Raw genomic sequence first — 17674 nt, 5'->3', positions numbered from 1 at the left:
GAGCGTGCAGCCCTGCTCTGCCCGCAGCCGCTGTTCCCCTCCTGCGTTGGCCATGGCCGCCCACCTCCTGGGGCTGCTTCCCCAGATGTGACCACCATCCTTGTAGCACGTCTCCCCACGGCCGTCAACAGAGCCTCGACCAAGGTCTCCTTGGGCCACGTTAAGATTTGTCCACAGCGAAGTCCATCTGCACGGCTGCTGCCTCTGGTTTGGGGTTTTCAGAGGCTACTTTTAAAGACTCCATCCTTTCCTCTCTGAAGCCTTGGACCCTTTGAGGCAGTGGTTCCCAAAGTAAGCCTCCCCAGGGTCCCTTAGAGATGCAATTCTCTGGCCCATGCCCCCCACTGGGCCCTGGGTCTGCTCACCAGCCCCAGCACTGGAGTGCCGGCTGGGACCCGCCACTTTGCTTCTCAGCTGGGGACAGGAGGAGTGGGGACCTGCCGTGGGGTGTCGGGGCCGTGGCAGCATCAGGGAGGGGCTGCTCCGGCCTTGCGGGGAGCCAGCGGGGCTCTGTCGGTGTGGCTCCGGGTGCCACTCCCCAGCCTCACACTCCCCAGGGGAGATGTGTGTACTTGGCGTCAGAGTTAACGTGTTCAGAGCTGGTGTCCAGCCCGCACCCGCCATCCCAAACCTGTCACCCCCCTCCAGCCAAGGAGGTAAAGGTGAACTCGCGGACAGGCTGTCCTGCAGGCGTTGGCATTTGGTCACACGTGTCACCTCATCAGCCCAGCGTCTCCCACCAGACCCCTGTGATGTGACCTATGACTGTCCCCTTGGACATGAGTTTGCCCTCCTGCCCCGGAACTGCAGCCGTACGGCGCTGATGGAGACGGTTCTCCCCCATCTAGCTACGCCCCCGCCTGTCCAGTCCGCTCCCCAACCCTGTCATTTAGGGAATGGTGCAAGCCGGAAGGGGAAGCAGCAGGGCACCCCGTGTTTGTATTTGATTCCATTTAGATAAATAAAAATAAAGCTTGCGAGGGCAGGAGGGCGCAGAGACAAGTGCCGGTCCGCCGACGCGGCAGTCAGGGCCTGGAGTTTGCGGGGTGACGTTAGGGTGACATCGGAGGCTGTGCGCTCGACGCCGGTTAATACCTACTTGGTATTGGTTGGCCGCTGGACTTGAGAAACGCAGAGGGGGCTCAGCAGCGCCCAGCGGCCGGCGGCCCTTTCAGGTCCCCTCCCGGGCGGAGGCAGGTCGGATAATGCCTGCGCTTAGCCAAGTCCATAAACGGTGTTTAAGTCCCTTCCTGCTATGGTTTCCACTGGAAGAAAGTGCGTGGCTGCTGAATGGAAAATACATTACAAAGGTGAGGAAGTAGGCTGTTCAATAAGGAGAAATGAAAATAAAGCAGCAGAGAAATAATGGCCCAAAGCCCCCGTTTCTTGTAAATTATATTGGCGAGGGGCGCTGGTCCTGGAGGGCAGGGAGCCTCGTGCCTTGTGGACACTCCTGTCGTGAGATGCAAAGCGCGGGACTGAGGCCTGGAGCGAGGGCCGTCCCTGTCCTTGGCCTGGTGGCTGTGGCCCTGGGGACAAGGGCGTGCCCCGCCTCTTCTGGGATTACAAGGAGCCCACCCCCTGCAGGGTCCTGGCGCCGCGCTCCCGCTCCCGTTCCCACCGGGCAGGTGTCTTGGGCACAGGGCGGTGTTGACCTCTCAGTGTAGACGAGATGGAGAGGACTGAGACTTGTGGAGGAATTCTGAAAATTGAAGCCACATTGGAAATACCTTAAGAGTGAATCCTCCAAAATTATTTCGAGTTAAGTGATGGCAGGATGGGAGAGGCTGCTTCTGGGTTTAAGCAGAATGAAGGCCCCTCCCCCTGCCGCACAGCTGAACCACTAAAGGAAACCAGGCCCAACAGAAATGTCAGCCTCTATCAGCATTCCTCCTGCAAGAGGGTTAGGACTGGAGAGTTCTCTGATCTGTCTGCAGTAGAGGGAGTCTGTGTGCAAGGTGAGGTGAGCAGGTAAAAAGAGGGGCTTTGGGGTTTGTTTTCTTTTTCAGTTAGTGGAGCACAAACTGGATAAAAATAGAATTTGCACATAATTGTAAAACAGATGAAAACAGAAAGCTCTCTCAGTTGCCGTGAAAGCCCAGTAACCACAGAGTTTTATTCTGCGCTGTGAGTTATTTTAGCACATCCTCTGACACCAGCGGCTCCCCAGAGCTCGGCCACAGGCTGATCCCACATGCTGGGGAGACAGCCGCTCCCACTGGCCGTTCTGCGGTCAGCTGGTCAGAGGGAAGCCGGGTTTTGGTTCCGGGGTATCCAGGCCATCCCTCGGAGCCGCTGTCACATGGAGCTCAGAGGAGGCCAGCGGTCGTGTGGACTGCACCAGGGGCTTTTGCTGCCCTCCTAGGACAGCCAGCTCATTGACTTGCTTCTGCATCCCCAAGCTTGTCGTGAAGTCAGGGGCAGTGGCCGTGAGTAGGAGAGAGGCCCTGCCAGGCCCAGGGAGGACTCCTGCGTTTCCCGGGCGTTCAAGACGCAGGGGGAGCTGCCTCCACCTCCGCGGCCCCCTCCTCTGAGTCTAGAAGACGCGACGAAATGCAGAACCTTCTTTCCAGGCAGAATCAGACTGCAATTTTAGATTAGGAAAGGACTTTGCATTCACGTGGTCTTGTCCCCCGTTTTCATTTGGGGACACAGATGTGTACGGGGCTTGCCCAGCATCGTTCGTGGGCTGGTGCCGGGAGTGAGCGTTCCAGACCGTCCACCACTCAGACTCTCCAGAGTCCTTGACGGCCCTGGTGGGTGTGCCCGGCGGGCGCGTCTGGGTCCCCGAGGCTGCTGTGACGGCCCTATCGGGTGCTGGCTCCCCTCGCCCGCGGGCTGGAGCTGGGCGGGCTGGAGCTGGGTGGGTGCGGGCCGTCCTCCTCGAGGCCCCCGGCTCCACCGGCGGGTGTGCGTGTGATGTGGCCACAGCGAGCACCAGGGGCCCCGGGTCTGCGCTGGCCTCTGCTGACTTTGTAATGATGGGACCAGGGAGGAAAGGGAGTGTGGGTTTCCTTGAACTTTAAAATCGTACCTTTTCCCCTACTGCCAAAGGATTCAGACACACGTAGAATCCTCCCAGGCGGGAGGCGTCCAGCTGGGGGCAGGGTGGGGTGTCCTGGCTCCCAGCACCCAGGGCCCCTCGTGTCATCAGTCCAGACCTTCTGCCACCAGCGCCCCGCGTGTGTGTGTAAATCCATGGGCCACTCTCTGGTTTAAGATGCAGGAGCCCCGTGAGCTTCTGACGGGGATGCAAAGGCCTTTTCCAGTGGTGCCAGCAGGACGGACCGACCCAGAGCAGTCAGAGTGGGTGCTTCACACCGTTGTTCTGTGTCTCCTGAGCTGCAGGGCTCACAGCGACTCTCCAGTGGGATGAGTGCGGGGCCCCTTCGCCCTGGGGGCCAGGTGTTCTGGGTGCGTCTGGGGGCCCTCCCTTCCGTCCAGTCTCCCAGCCTGTCCTGCTGGCACCCCGCCCCGCATCCGCGCTCAGCGCCCGGACGGCAGCCGCAGCTGGTTCCCTGCCGTTGCCGTCAGTGGGTCTGGGCTGAGGAGCGAGAGTCCCTCACCTCCCTGGGGAGGGAGAGCAGAGCCGTCGGGCTGCGTGGAGTTATAGCCTTCCCAGTGCACCTGCTGATAACTCAGAGTACGCGTCCCCAGAGGGGTCCCTGGGTCCCTGTGTTCCCTCTGCCTCCGAAGAGAAAACTGCAGCTCCAGGAGGCCGTTTCTGTTCACTTCGTTTTTCTGCTTTTCTTTCCTGCTGTGTCCCCGGCTCCCTTCTACCCTCCTGGGCTGTTGACCAGGCCTGGCCGTCACTCTTCCCTGCCCGCTGTGCTGCATCCCTGGTCCCCTGTCCCGAGAGCAGAGGTCCCTTCTGGGAAGGTCCCGGTTCCTGCCGCCCCGTGGGGGCTGGGGGAGTGAGCTGGGGGTCGTCACGATCTCTGACCCAGGGGTCAAAGGATGAAGCTCTGTTTACCCAGTTACCAAAATAACCTGCTCGATAGCATCAAGCCCGTCACACAGGAGGCCGGGCCTGTGTGAATAATTAATAGGTCGCGGAAACTTGAGACTCGGTGGAGGCCTGTCAATTCCTAAACAGCACTTTGCGTTTGTCATTTGTGTTCCTGTCACTTACGAGTGACCAGTGTAACCCCTGTCAGGCCGGGTGACCGGCAGGGGGATGCGGGGACCACCCTGGCCCAGGCAGTGGGGACCGGGAGGCCGGGCTGGCCCGAGGGGGGTCCCAGCCCCGGCCTCGTGCCCTGCGTGGTGCAGGGACCTCTCTTTAGGGTGGTTGGCTTTGAGGCTCAGGTTTGCCCCCATAAGCCAGGACAGGTATTTTTCTATTATGTAAGACGTTTGAGCTGACACCGAGGAAGGAACACGCCAGGAACCAGTCATTCTTTCCAGATCGTTACAGTCAGCCAGTCGGCTGTTATCACTTTTCATTTCCTGTAGCACCCCACGCCCCTGGGTCCAGAAGCATCAGACTTTCAAGAAACAGGCTTCCTGGGGGTGTCTGAATACTGCGGACACACAGCAGTACTTTCTTTTATCTGGTGTCCACGGCATGTTCTGTTTTACCCAAAGCTTTGCTCCATTCTTTCTTATGGAAACCGGATTGAGACAGGATCGTTAACCTGGAAGCCAAGGTTTTCACAAAAGCCAGAGAAATAGATGCTAGTGGAAGAAATTCCTTGGGCCCAGTGAGGAGCTGAGGGTCAGAACTGCCCGATAGCAGCAGCCCTGCTCCAGCCCAGACCCCACCCCCTACCCCAGGAGCTGAGACAGCGCTCGGATGCAGGTCTGACCCTAGCCCAGACCCCAGTCGTCCAGCAGCCAAACACCGCTGACCTGCCCATGGGGCGGATTAATCTTTTATGGGGCAGCTGGGCAGCGGACAGCTGCCCTCTGCTCTTCCAGCAGCGTCCGGGCAGGTGGCCGTTTCCCTCTGGGCCGGCCGCGCACACAGGCCTGGACAGTCTCACTCTTTGTACACACACCTGTGTCACGGGAGCCGCTGCCATTGTTCCCACGACACAGTGGGCTCTGCGGAAGCTCAGGGCACCGAGTGGGGGGTTTGCCATTTATGTTCCTCCCAAAGCAAAGAGGTGCCTGTGCCTGCGTGGTCTTGGTAAGGGTGTTCAGTGGAGTCGCACCGTGTCAGCACGAGAATGCAGTGAAGTTGCCAGTAATAATAATAGGAAAGATAGCTGGGATTTTGTTGCTATCTGCTGACACACGGCACAGACACTCGATCTCAGGTACGGCACATTGGTTTTTAAACACCTGTTTTAGAGTTTCATTGGGCAGCAGAACTGAGGACAGTGCAGTTCAAGTTTTCCTGCAGCCGACACAGTCACTGGGGGATAAAGTCCGCGAGTAGCTCAGCAGTGGAAACCTTTTCAGAGCAATAAACAACATCGTCAGCCTCCAAAATTCTTCTAATTCAAGAGCTTTGGCTTCTGTGTTCCAGGCTGCGGAAATTTTAGAATACAAGTCGCCTCGGGCACAGAACCTCTGATGACTGTCCATAATTCTGCCGTGGTTTCTGCATTATCCCAGGATGTTTTCCTGATGTCTTTTGAGGGCAGAGCCGTGTGCCGGACCGTTTCAGTTCAGAGCTATGCGTCGGCACCCCGGCCCCATCGCAGCTGTCAGAACACTCACACATGGTGCAGGTGGGAGGAGGGGTGCCAGACGGTGTAACGGAGATAATGGTGAGAAACCACTGTCTTTGATAAAGATGACAAAATAAGGAAATCCATGGCCCTGGCCGGCCCTCCCCTCTTACTGGGGGCTCCATGGCTTCCTGGGGGCCACACCACGGGCGGCTGAGTCACGGATGCCCAGTACCCTCGGCTGGGGGTGGCCCGGTGGGAGATCCCCGCCCCGTTTGCTTTGGGGCCGGGTCTCCGTCCTGCTGGCAGCCCTCAGCCTGCTGCCCCATGCAGAGCCCTGTCCTTCGTCTTCGGGCCAAGCTCTCCCCAGGGAGGGTCTCCTGGGCGTCGTCCTCCTGGGGAACCGCCCAGCACAGGGACGTAGGGAGGTGCGCCCACTGCGCGGCCTGCCCTCCATGGGCAGAAGGAGGGCGAGAGCCACGGAGGGGGCGCCGGCCCGAGCTCTGGGGCCCAGTGTCTGCGCCCGGTTCGCAGGTGGATGGCTCCCAGCAGCGACCCCGTGTCCAGGTCCTCCCGGCCACCCCTTCTCCTGCTGTGCTTTGCAGACGGCTCTGTCTCCGGGGGGCGCTCTGGATTGGGGGCGTGCTGGCCCCCTGAGCGCTGCCCCTGCCCCGCACGCAGCGGGGGAGCCGCAAGCACCCCGTCTGCACACTTGAGGGTGGGGCGGCGTGGCCTCGCCGAGCCGGGCTTCCAGTCTCCTTCTCCTGCACGGGATGCTGGGCTCTGGTCAGCACAGGTGGCCAGCTCGGCCCTGCTGTGCGCCGGGCCGCCCTCAGCGGGCCTCATGATGGTGCCGTGGCTGGTGGTGGTGGCCGTCCCCTCAAGCAGCAGCTGGTGCCAGGGCAGGGCTGGCCCGACGGCAGGCCGGTGACCGTGGGCGTGTGGGTGTCTGGCAGGCAGCACCCTCGGCCCACACAGCGCCTCCATCAGCCCTCGTCCGGGCCCTGCCCGAGGCCTCCCTTTGGGCACTGGTGATAAACACCAAGGGCCAGGCCCTCTGCCCACCCCGTATGCCTGGGGGGGTGTGGCCACTGCCCCCGTCCGTCGTGCAGTGTTTCCAGTGAGTTCAGAGAGGCCGTCCCGGGGAAGGAGGGCTCGGGAGCACAGCCTTGGCCCTGCCCGCCTGAGGTCTGGTCTGCTGTGAGCTGACCGCATGCCCTGGGCCTGTCCTCCCTCCCGGGCCGGCGCGGGGCTGGGGGGGGCGGGCAGGCGGCGCCCTGTGGGGAAAGCTCTCCTGTGGTTTTAGAGACCGAAAGCTCACAGGACGCAGTCTCCTAAGTTAATCCGGTACAACTGGGAAAACTGGGGTTGAAAGAAGTTGAAGCAGCCTGTGCGCTGGGTTCTTTCCTTCCTGCAGAGCCCCCTTGGGTATTGTGTAAAGATGCAGATTTTACATCTGGGTTAAATGCATGATTTCCCTTTAAATTGCCTGCTGCGCTGTGCACAAGGATCTCTTGCTCGGTGTATGTTTGTACCATCTCAAAACTTAGTGGAAAGTAATTTCCCTCAATTAACTGGTCCTTTGTACGACGCTCCTGCCACTGTGGGCTTGCGCTGTGGGAATTTCAGCACCGAGTAAATTTGGCCTCAGTCATTCCCTCCGCCCATCATCCTGCTGTGCAAGTGCGAAGGTGAGCAGAGCAGCTAAAAACAAACATTTTTATGTGTAGGAAACTCACCAGGTCTTACACCTTGAAAATGGAAAAGCACGTTGTGTTTAGTTTAGGTTGAAGCAAAGAGAGGTCATTGTTATGACAGGTAATTTTATTTTATTTTATTTGTGTGTGTGTGTGTGTGTTCAAAATACTGATTTATTTTAGGTGATGGGATGAAGGGTGATTGTTTCTTTTTTGCTTCTCTACTTTTTTTTTTTTACATCTTTACTGGAGTATAATTGCTTTACAATGGTGTGTTAGTTTCTGCTTTATAACAAAGTGAATCAGTTATACATATACATATGTTCCCATATCTCTTCCCTCTTGCGTCTCCCTCCCTCCCACCCTCCCTATCCCACCCCTCCAGGTGGTCACAAAGCACAGAGCTGATCTCCCTGTGCTATGTGGCTGCTTCCCACTAGCTATCTACCTTACGTTTGTTAGTGTATATATGTCCATGCCACTCTCTCGCTTTGTCACAGCTCACCCTTCCCCCTCCCCATATCCTCAAGTCCATTCTCTAGTAGGTCTGTGTCTTTATTCCTGTCTTACCCTTAGGTTCTTCATGACATTTTTTTCCCTTAAATTCCATATATATGTGTTAGCATATGGTATTTGCCTTTCTCTTTGTGACTTACTTCACTCTGTATGACAGACTCTAGGTCTATCCACCTCATTACAAATAGCTCAATTTCGTTTCTTTTTATGGCTGAGTAATATTCCATTGTATATATGTGCCACATCTTCTTTATCCATTCATCCGATGATGGACACTTAGGTTGTTTCCATCTCCTGGCTATTGTTAATAGAGATGCAGTGAACATTTTGGTGCATGACTCTTTTTGAATTTTGGTTTCCTCAGGGTATATGCCCAGTAGTGGGATTGCTGGGTCGTATGGTAGTTCTATTTGTAGTTTTTTAAGGAACCTCCATACTGTTCTCCATAGTGGCTGAACCAATTCACATTCCCACCAGCAGTGCAAGAGTGTTCCCTTTTCTCCACACCCTCTCCAGCATTTATTGTTTCTAGATTTTTTGATGATGGCCATTCTGACTGGTGTGAGATGATGTCTCATTGTAGTTTTGATTTGCATTTCTCTAATGATTAATGACGTTGAGCATTCTTTCATGTGTTTGTTGGCTGTCTGTATATCTTCTTTGGAGAAAATATGACAGGTGATTTTATAAATATTATTTTGACAGATAGTGGAACGTGCCAGGGGCAGAAAACCCAGGCAGTGGGACATGTGCAGTATTTAAATTGCTTCTCTTAAAATGAACTTCGTGGTTTCAATAATAGATGCTTATCTTCCAGGTAAAACCTTAAATATTCCCGTTTTCACTGAAATGGCATGTATTTAAAAAGGCAAAGTTACTTCCACAGTCCGCTGCATCCTACGTGCTGTCAGAGTAGGGCCCCAGTGTGAGTCCCGTGGGATTTGAAATTGTCATTTTCAAATCGTCTGACCCCGGCCAGACCATGTGCCGGCCTGGGGGCTGGGAGGAATATGCCTTGGCCACACAAGAGACAGTCTTAGCCAAAGACTCATTTACATATTCTTGTATTAAATGTCACAAAATGGAATGCTAAGAGGCAAAATTTGTTTCTTCATCAGTCTCTGATTTTATTTTTACATTTCCTGTTTTAAAACTGTAGGTCAAGTCCAGCACAGAGTACAGGTTTCTTAGGAGGTTCGTTAAATTGGCAGAAGACTCACGCTCCCCAGCAGGGAGAAGTTGGGTGGACCCGGCAAGCTGGTCCTGGTTCCCCCCTAACTGAACTCTGTGTGTGTAGAGATGCTCATGTGTCCACACCGGAAAAATCTTTTCAGTTCAAACAGGAGAGGCATCTTGTTTCTGCAGAATTAAGCCACGTGAGCAGGACCCACCTTGAAATGAGCATCAGGCACTGGGTGGCTCCTGGCAGGTTCTCTGTGTGGCGGCCCTAGAGCAGGAAAGTCTCTGCGTTGGCCTCGAGAGGGGCACAGCAGGCCAGGAGGGCAGCGAGTGGACGGGTGGGTCTCTCAGCAAACGTGACGCTTCCGCCAGTTCTCTGCTTGCCACGGCCACTCGGGTTCAGCCGCAGGCCTGGGACCGACTCCCCTCCTCTGTGCACGCCCGTCAGACACTCGTCTGGTCCATATGGGCCAGACACCTGTGGGTCAGAATGAAAGCTCGATTATTTTAATAGGGAAGAACCACTTTGAATATAAGCACATCCATGGGTGCCTGGAGCCACGTCACAGATGAAAACGATAAAAATTGGGAGCCTGACGCATGAAACTCCTGCTGCCGCCAGGAAATAAGATCTTCCCAACCAACTACCGAATTCCAGAGCAAGTCTGGAGAGCGCGTGCGTGTGTGCATGTGTCTGAGTGTGAATGTGCATGTGTGTCGGTGCGTGCTGCGTTTGCGTCTGTGCATACCTGTCCTACATGGAGCTCCTGCTTGTCTCCAGAAAACCTCAAGGGTGACATTCAGAGCCCCCAGGGGCCACTCCACAGCCTGTGACAAACACGGGCTGTTAAATATTTACCGGGTGCTACGGAATGCTCTGGAATGTCCACAGACACCGGACACCCGTGGTGAGCTCGTGTGGGAGCCTCAGAGCTGCTGGACGTTCACCTGAAGCTGTAAATTCATTCACTGGGGGCTGCGGTCCAGCAGCGGTGAGTCTTGGCTCGTGGCCTGCTGTCTCCTATCCACAGTTGCGACACCATGCAGACCCTGTCGGCCGGGAGACGGGATGGGGGGGAAGGAGCCGCTGGCCCTGCGGGGGCCCCGCCCTAATAAGGCGCCACCTGGATCCCTCGTCTGGCCCGACTCTCAGCCCCACCAGCGGCCTGGCGCCCAGGCACATCCTTCCCGGGGGCCCCAAGCGAGAGGCGCGCGGGCCCTGGCACTCTGCTTGCTGAGCGCCTGTGAGTCTCCCGTGAGCGGCCTGCCATCGTCTGGGGCTCTGTCTGCTGAGCTCTGAAAATTTATAAGTTCTCGTAATTAAGTGAAGTCGGCGCAGTAGCTGGTCTTTGTCGGCGCGGCTTTGATGAACAGGTCACTGCTGATTTGAACCACACTTGAAACAGCAGGCGCTCGCTTCTCTGGGTTGAAGAGACATTTGTTCCCAAACGCAGGGACGGGGGAGAGCTCGGGGAGGCCACAGTGTGGCGGGGGCGGGGGGGCGAGGCGGGCGCTGCTAACTGGATGTTGTAGAAAGAAATGGAAAACCAGCCGGGGCAGCATATAGTGAGTTCTCTCCAAGGAATACAGAGAGCGAGACACCCAGGGCAGAGAAAGCGCTCAGCTCCCAGCACTGGACCTTCCAGCGGAATTCCGACCATTCATCTGGACAGAGCTTCAGCTTCCATTCTAAAATCCCAACTTGGAAAAATGACCCATAGAGACGGAAGCAGGATCTCGGTCACCGCAGTCAGTTGCAGCTGGACCGGAGGTTTCCCATTTCTTTGGGTCACTGACGCATGCCCCTCTTGTGCTCCCTCGGTCACCTGGCAGCCTGGCCCTTGGCGCTGTGGCCCGGCCCGCTCCGTGTCCTGAGCCAGTGCAGCTTGGAAGGTCTTGGTCATCCAGCCTGAGCTTTCCTCCCCGTGGGCTGTGAAGTGACCGTCAGGGCGCCTTCCCACAGGGCAGAGACGGAGCCCGGACGGGGCTCACGAGGCACGTGGACCTGACCACAACCCCGCTGCGGGGCTGGTTCTTCCGTGGCTTCTGCTCGGCCGCAGGGCTGGGAGGGGCTCACGACCCCCTGAGAATCCCGCGGGGGAGCAGGCGGGTCTGGCCTGGTTGGCGCTGCCGTACCAGGGTCTCTGCTGCTGTGGAAGCGGTGACAGCGCTCTCGGGGACGGCACTAGTTTGGCCCATCGGACTGTGTTACAGTTGCTACCTGTTGTCAGAGGGGCTAAAATCAGTCCAGGGAGACCGTGACCACAACGCGAGGAGCAGCACAGCTGTACTGACTGAGCCTTTCTGCTCATGGGGCTGCGCCTCCTGCGGGGGTCCTGCGTCGGGACCCTTGGGGGCTCTGGCTGGACGCAGGTCGCCTGCCTCTGCAGGAGGAGGGGGTGAGCCCCAGGGGTCCTGTGGAAGCTGGGCCTGGGCCTCGCTCTGAGCTGCCTGCTTTCTTCAGCATTTGCCTCTTGAGTACGGTCAGCTGTGACCTGGATGGAGAAGGCGAGTCAAATTCAGTTCTGAAAAGGACTCACCCTGAGGGAGGCAGCGGCTGGAGGTGCAGGGGCGCGAGGAGGGCTCTGACCTGCGCCCCTGGTGGTCGGCATGGGGGTGGCCAGTGTAGGTCCTGAAATGCGGGAGCAGCGCTCTCCCATGGGCTCCTGGTGCATGATGGGCTTGTTCCGGTTCTGGGGCCCAAGTCTCGCTGGGTTTTGTGCCCACACACTATCTGGCCAGCCCACACAATCAGAACGGCCATGCGCGGCCACCCATGTTGGGTTTGATGCTGGTGGCAGACGGGCCAGGACCTAGGGCTCCCCGCAGCCGGTCCAGGGGTGCCTGCAACAGGCACCAGGGCAGCCCGTAGCCACCACCTGCCAAGCCAGACCGAAAAGGGCCGATGCTGTTTGTGTCTTGTTTGCTGGTTCGGACTGGACTGAGCAGGGGAAAGTGGATGGTGTCCTCTTGGGCGAGTGTCTGAATTCATCAGGGGAGGCTTGTGTGGAGGGCTTGGCACTGGCCCAGGTTCGGGTGGGGCCCCACGAGCTGCTTGTGTCGCCTGTGTGTGGGCAGAGGGGTGGCCTGAGGAGGAGGCAGTGGCCTGGAGAGACTGGCTTTGCTTCCCATCTGCGCCCCCCCTGCGGGTCCCCATCACTGTCCCGGGCACGGGGCACGTGTGCTCCTGGGATGCAGGTACATGCGTGCAGGTGTGCACTGCACGTCTGTGCGCGTGTGTTCCAGCGTGGGCAGCCAAGTGTTCAGAACGACTGTGGAGCAGAGGCCCCAGAATTTGGGGCTCGAGGTGCAGGAGGGGCGAGGGGACCAGCCTCGGCCCGCGCACGCTCCCCTCTGAACCAGCCTCTGCACGGGGAGCACGGTGGGTCCGGGCGTCGGCGCGGCGCTCACAGGCCTGTCCCCCTCCCTCCCCAGCTGCACGGCTACATGGAGAGCGAGCCGCTCACCCTGCAGCTGTTCATCGGGACAGCGGACGACCGGCTGCTGAGGCCCCACGCCTTCTACCAGGTGCACCGGATCACGGGCAAGACCGTCTCCACCACCAGCCACGAGGCCATCCTCTCTAACACCAAGGTCCTGGAAATCCCGCTGCTGCCAGAAAACAACATGCGTGCAATGTAAGCTGCACCTCGGGGGCTCGGTGGGCGGGGCGGGGGCTCGGGTGGGCGCTCGCGCGCCTGCATCTCTCCCCACATTTCCACAGCTCAGGGGCCCTGGGTGCCCTGGGCTTAACACCTCAGTAAATGTTACAAATATTTATGACAATGGATTTGTTTCTTCCTAGGGTTTCAGCCCCTGTGCGTGTTGCCACTTTAAGTGTCTCAGTTCATAGCTGTCAGCACTTCCTGCATGTGTGAACGTGGCACCCGTTTATTTCTGTGACGCACCGTGAAAGTTAGAGCAGTGGTTAAAAGGCAAACATTGAAACATTACAGAGACCCGTATGTCTGGGTCGTATTTCACTGAGGGCTTCTGCATCTCCGATGTGACCAGCTGGAATGTGCAGGTCAGATCTGACTCAGTAGCTTAGAGGTGAATTGGTTAACAAGCTGCAGGGCCATCTTCTCGTGTCCAAGTAGGGCCTGTGTTCGTGGCTTCCTGAACTGAGTGACTGCTACATGCATTTCACTCCTGAGCTGTGAATGCAGCAGAGAAAGGGGACATGGCTGTCCCACAGGACTTGCCTTCTCCTGGGGGCCTCTGGGGCGGGGGACGTAAGGCAGGAACTCATTAGCATGGGGGGCATGTTGGAGACTTCGGGGGCGAGTGTCTGTGGGGGGGGGGCGCAGCACAGAAGCCGAGAGCTGACCCTGCAGGAAGGCAGCAAGCGCAGAGGCCCCAAGGCAGGAGTGAGTTTGGGGAGTCCATGGGGCAGCGAGGAGCTCAGGGCTGCGGCGGGTGAGGGAGCGGGTGTGGAAGCCACATCGTGTAGAGCTTTGCCTGGGATTTGGATAAGTTGTTTGTAACTCATAAACCCTCTAAGTCAAAAACAAAGGGAGGGACTTCCCTGGTGGCGCAGCAGTTGAGAATCTGCCTGCCAATGCAGGGGACACAGGTTCAAGCCCTGGTCCCAGAAGATCCCACATGCCACGGAGCAACTAAGCCCGTGCGCCACAACTACTGAGCCTGCGCTCTAGAGCCCGCGAGCCACAACTACTGAGCCTGTGAGCCAAAACTGCTGAGCCCACACGCCACAACTACAGAAGCCCACGTGCCTTAGAGCCTGTGCTCACAACAACAACAACAAAAAGAGATAAAAGGAAAAGAAAGGGAAGGCCTTCTCTCCACGTTGGCTTTTCACGGATTTGGGGGAATTCATTCTAAATCCTTGGGTTTGCTTCAAGAGCTGTTGTCACAGTTCCCTCAGACCAGGGCAGATGGTTGGAGAGAACTGCTGGTTCCTTCAGCGGCAGCTGCTCCTTCGGTGGCTGCATTTAGCACAATACCATCCAACCCAGAGACGGTGTAGACACCACGGGACCAGGACTGGCCCCGGGCTCCAGGGCCAGGGCTTCCCTGCTGCTCCGGGCTGGGCTGTGGTCCTGACCTAGAGGCATCATGCAACCTCGTTTCCTTAGCTTCTGACAGAGGGAAAGGGCTGGTTTCCATCTGATGAATGACGCCTGGATTGTTCTGCTGGAGTCTGGTGTTGAATGGAACTGTTAAGTTAAATGAAATTAAGTGAAATCATATGAGGCCCTAGAAAACTCAGGATCCTGAATTAAGGGGGACGCTGCCAGAATCTTAAGTGGAAGGAGGTTTATGGAGCCGCCGGGGGAGCCTTCCTTTGGACGCCGCGTCCTGCTCTGGGGCGTCCACGCGAGCCCAGGGCGGTGGGGCTGGGGCTTCTGGAGCCCTGAGCATGTGGCAACTCTGCCTGCTTGGGATCCGGGCTCCTGAGGCCGGGGCTGGCTCGTCTCCCGCTGCCTCGGCCCCAGCTCACTTGACGGGTGGGTGTCTGGCCGCCCCGGCCCCTGGGCAGGGCCGCAAAGTCCCTTCGGTGAGCGGTCGCCCGGGATGGGGCGGGGTTCCGGGGCCAAGCGTAGACTCTTGTTTCCGGCAGTATCGACTGCGCCGGGATCCTGAAGCTCAGAAACTCCGACATCGAGCTCCGCAAGGGGGAAACGGACATCGGGAGAAAGAACACGCGGGTGAGGCTGGTCTTCCGCGTCCACGTCCCGCAGCCCAACGGCCGGATGCTGTCGCTGCAGGTCGCCTCCAACCCCATCGAGTGCTGTGAGTGCTGCTTCACCCCCCACCCCCGTCTCCAGGCCAAGCGGGGCCAGCCCCTGCCGCAGGTTTCCTTTCCAGTAGCACCTTGGTTCCCTGAGCTGTGCTCGTCCCACCCACAACACCCGCACCTTCCCGTGCAGTCACGGAAACACCTGCACCCTGGCCAGGGCGCCCGCAGCTCCTGTGCGTGGTGTGAGGGCTGCTGCCGACTCCCGGCACCTGCAGGAGGGCGTAAGAGGGGAAGGAGGTTTGTCCCGAGGTACCGAGATGTTTGCGGTGACCGAATTTGACTTTATCCCCTCACGTTTCAGGGAACTTGAGAAAGTGGCATTTTGGCCTTGAAATCTGTTGGATTGAAGGGATCTAAATTTGCATGCCTGCCCGTATGTAACTCGGGCCTCTGTCCCTGATGGCCCTGGGTTCACTGCCCCCGGTGTGTGTGGACGGGCCCAGGTGGTGAGATGCTTCTGGCTTGGATGCTCATGGCCACTCAGCTCCTCCGGGAGCTGCGACCGCCGTGGCCTGGGGTCAGCTTCCTCTTGCAGTGACTCTGCTCGTTTTTGTTAGCGAGTCGGGCGACCGGTTCAGCTCCGTATGGAAACCCCACAGTGCCCGCCCCCGACCCGACATCCGGACCCGGGGTGGGGACCAGAGTCTCCACTGGCCACGGCCCCAGCGAGAGCCTTTCCATCCGCCCTCCTCTCAGCTCTAAAGCACCGCCCCGCCCCACCAGCGTGGGCTGTCTCAGGACACCCCCGACCTCGCGGCTCAGCCGCCCACCCGTCTCAGCGGGAACGTCCTGGTTCGGTTCCTCGGCCTCTGACCTGAGCATCGGCCAGACCTTGGCGACGGGGCGTCCTCCACTGCAGCCCCTTCTCTGCTGTGTGGTCTACGCCTCTGTCCCAGCCCTCCCCCACGCTGCTGCTGGACCCTCCCGTCCAGTCTCTAGAAGTCCATCCCCAGGCCGTGGGGTCTGCCACGGATGGCTCTGCCCTCCTGCCCCGTGGCCCCCGCCCCGTGAGGCAGAGCAGGACCCTTCCTCTCAGGTGCCCTGGCCGTTGGGTGACCGTGTCAGGACCCCTGGCTCGGCCTCACCACCTGCCCCAGCCACACTTCTGACTCCTGCGTCTGGTCCTTTGCCCGTCCCGCCCTCCCTGACAGCCTGAGCTCGGCCGCCTGTGGCCCGCCAGCCCCTAAGCCAGAGCCCGCTTCAGATGGGTCCCCACATCCCACCTCCTAGCTGGGGGCGCCTGCTCTCCAGGCCGTGGCCTCCCCATCACCAGCGGGACTCCCCGCGGCTTCCCCGGGCCCTTCCCACTGGCAGTCAGTCACCCTGGCAGAGCGTGCCCACTCACTCACACACACGCGTGTGCACGCTCGTCACTGAGAGGTGAGCTGTCTCCACGTGGACAAGTCAGAGGCGTGGCTGCCTTCCCGTGTCACTCTAACCTGGAGCAGACTGTGAAGACACGGACCACGCGTGGTTACTCTTCTGTTCCATGTACCAGGGACGGGTCGCACTGCTCACCCAGGAACTCTGAAAGCAGGGTGTAGTGGACGGGCCAAGCAGAGGGGCCTGGGCGTCTCACTCTCATTGCTCTCCTGCCCCGCACAGCCCAGCGCTCGGCCCAGGAGCTGCCCCTCGTAGAGAAGCAGAGCGCGGCCAGCGGCCCCGTCCTCGGCGGGAAGAGGATGGTCCTGTCCGGCCACAACTTCCTGCAGGGCTCCAAGGTCATTTTCGTGGAGAAAGCACCAGGTATCTTCTTTAAAAACCGACATTGAGCCCTTGCTGTTTGTGCGCCGGTGGAGGTTGGCTGGCTGGAGGTGGGCGCGGGCAGCCACGGGTGCTATGCGCAGTCCTGGGCCACTGCATGTGGTGCCGGCTGTAGAGGGGCTGCAGGTGCGGGACCTCCGGGAGGCTGTGCTCTGCTGAGGGGCAGCCCCGCGTCTGCCTGGCTAGCGGGCGCCTCCCTCGTGGGCTCTGACCAGCTCCTGCTGCCGGGCCTGCCTGTGCGGAGGCGCCTTCTCGTTTCTCAGAACCACAGACCGTCCGAGGCAGGTGCCCGGGCACAGAGCGGCCACGGTAGCCGAGCGGAACCCCACTGGGGTCCGGAGACCTTGCTGTACCCCCGTGGCACCCTTCAGGCCCTCGCCCTTGTCAGCACAGAACCCCAAGGTGCAAAGGCAGATGCTGTTATTCTTTTAGTGACAGCGGTCCCTGGGCCACTCCGTGCGTGTGTGCACGCCTGTGTGGACCTCTGTACGTGTGCTCGGGAAAGGGGGCTGTGGGCTTGAAGGGGAAGGGTCTCCTCCCTCTGGTGTCTGGGGAACCAGGCAATGAGCCTCTCGCTGTGCTGCAGGGGAGACGCAGGGGCGGCACAGCTCCTGCCCCGGGACGCCCGCCCGACCACGTGGCCACGTGGCAATAAGGGAAGTGTGTGGACCTTCTGTCTCTCTCAAACTCCAGAGTTTGTTTTGGGGGCGGGTCCCTGCAGGGAGCTGGCCCCCAGGCTGGGGAGGGGCTCCTGTGGGGTCCGGGCCTGCTGCCTTGTCCGTCGCCTTCCCTTTCCCGGTCACAGTCCCCCTCCCGAGCGCCGGAGCAGGGCTCGTGCTGAGTACCGCAAACCGCGGAGGCGCTCAGCCTCCGTAATGGGCTTGATTTTGTACAGTTTGCAGGAAACTTAAGTACTTCTATCAAAATGGGCTTTAAAAGTCTCTCACGTTTAACCTGTTCTGCCTGTACCATCGCGCGTGTGACTGGAAACTGTTTTAGAGGGTGGAGCAAACCCGACCAAGTACAATGGTTGGGGAGGAATCTGTGTTCCCGGAAAGCCCCTCTTTGGACGAGGTGAATTCTGAAATAATTTAAGCTTTTGTGCTTTAGATGTGTGCACATGCTCAGTGCGTGGG

The 17674-nt window shown here is 58.8% G+C and overlaps 1 protein-coding gene across 1 annotated transcript in view; it reads left to right on the top strand.

Annotated features, from left to right (window-relative positions):
* Positions 1-17674, top strand: part of NFATC1 (nuclear factor of activated T cells 1) — a 63337-nt gene that overhangs the window by 34157 nt on the left and 11506 nt on the right. The window contains exons 4-6 of the mRNA XM_007449961.1: positions 12446-12648; positions 14595-14767; positions 16380-16520. Coding sequence (XP_007450023.1) covers positions 12446-12648; positions 14595-14767; positions 16380-16520 — 517 coding nt within the window. The remainder of the gene's footprint in view (positions 1-12445; positions 12649-14594; positions 14768-16379; positions 16521-17674) is intronic.

Source organism: Lipotes vexillifer, unplaced genomic scaffold (genome assembly GCF_000442215.2).
Source record: "Lipotes vexillifer unplaced genomic scaffold, Lipotes_vexillifer_v1.1 scaffold1012, whole genome shotgun sequence".
In the NCBI taxonomy this organism is placed as follows: Eukaryota; Metazoa; Chordata; class Mammalia; order Artiodactyla; family Lipotidae; genus Lipotes; species Lipotes vexillifer.
Note: the sequence above shows the minus strand (reverse complement) of the source record. Positions and strands in the feature narration are given on the sequence as shown.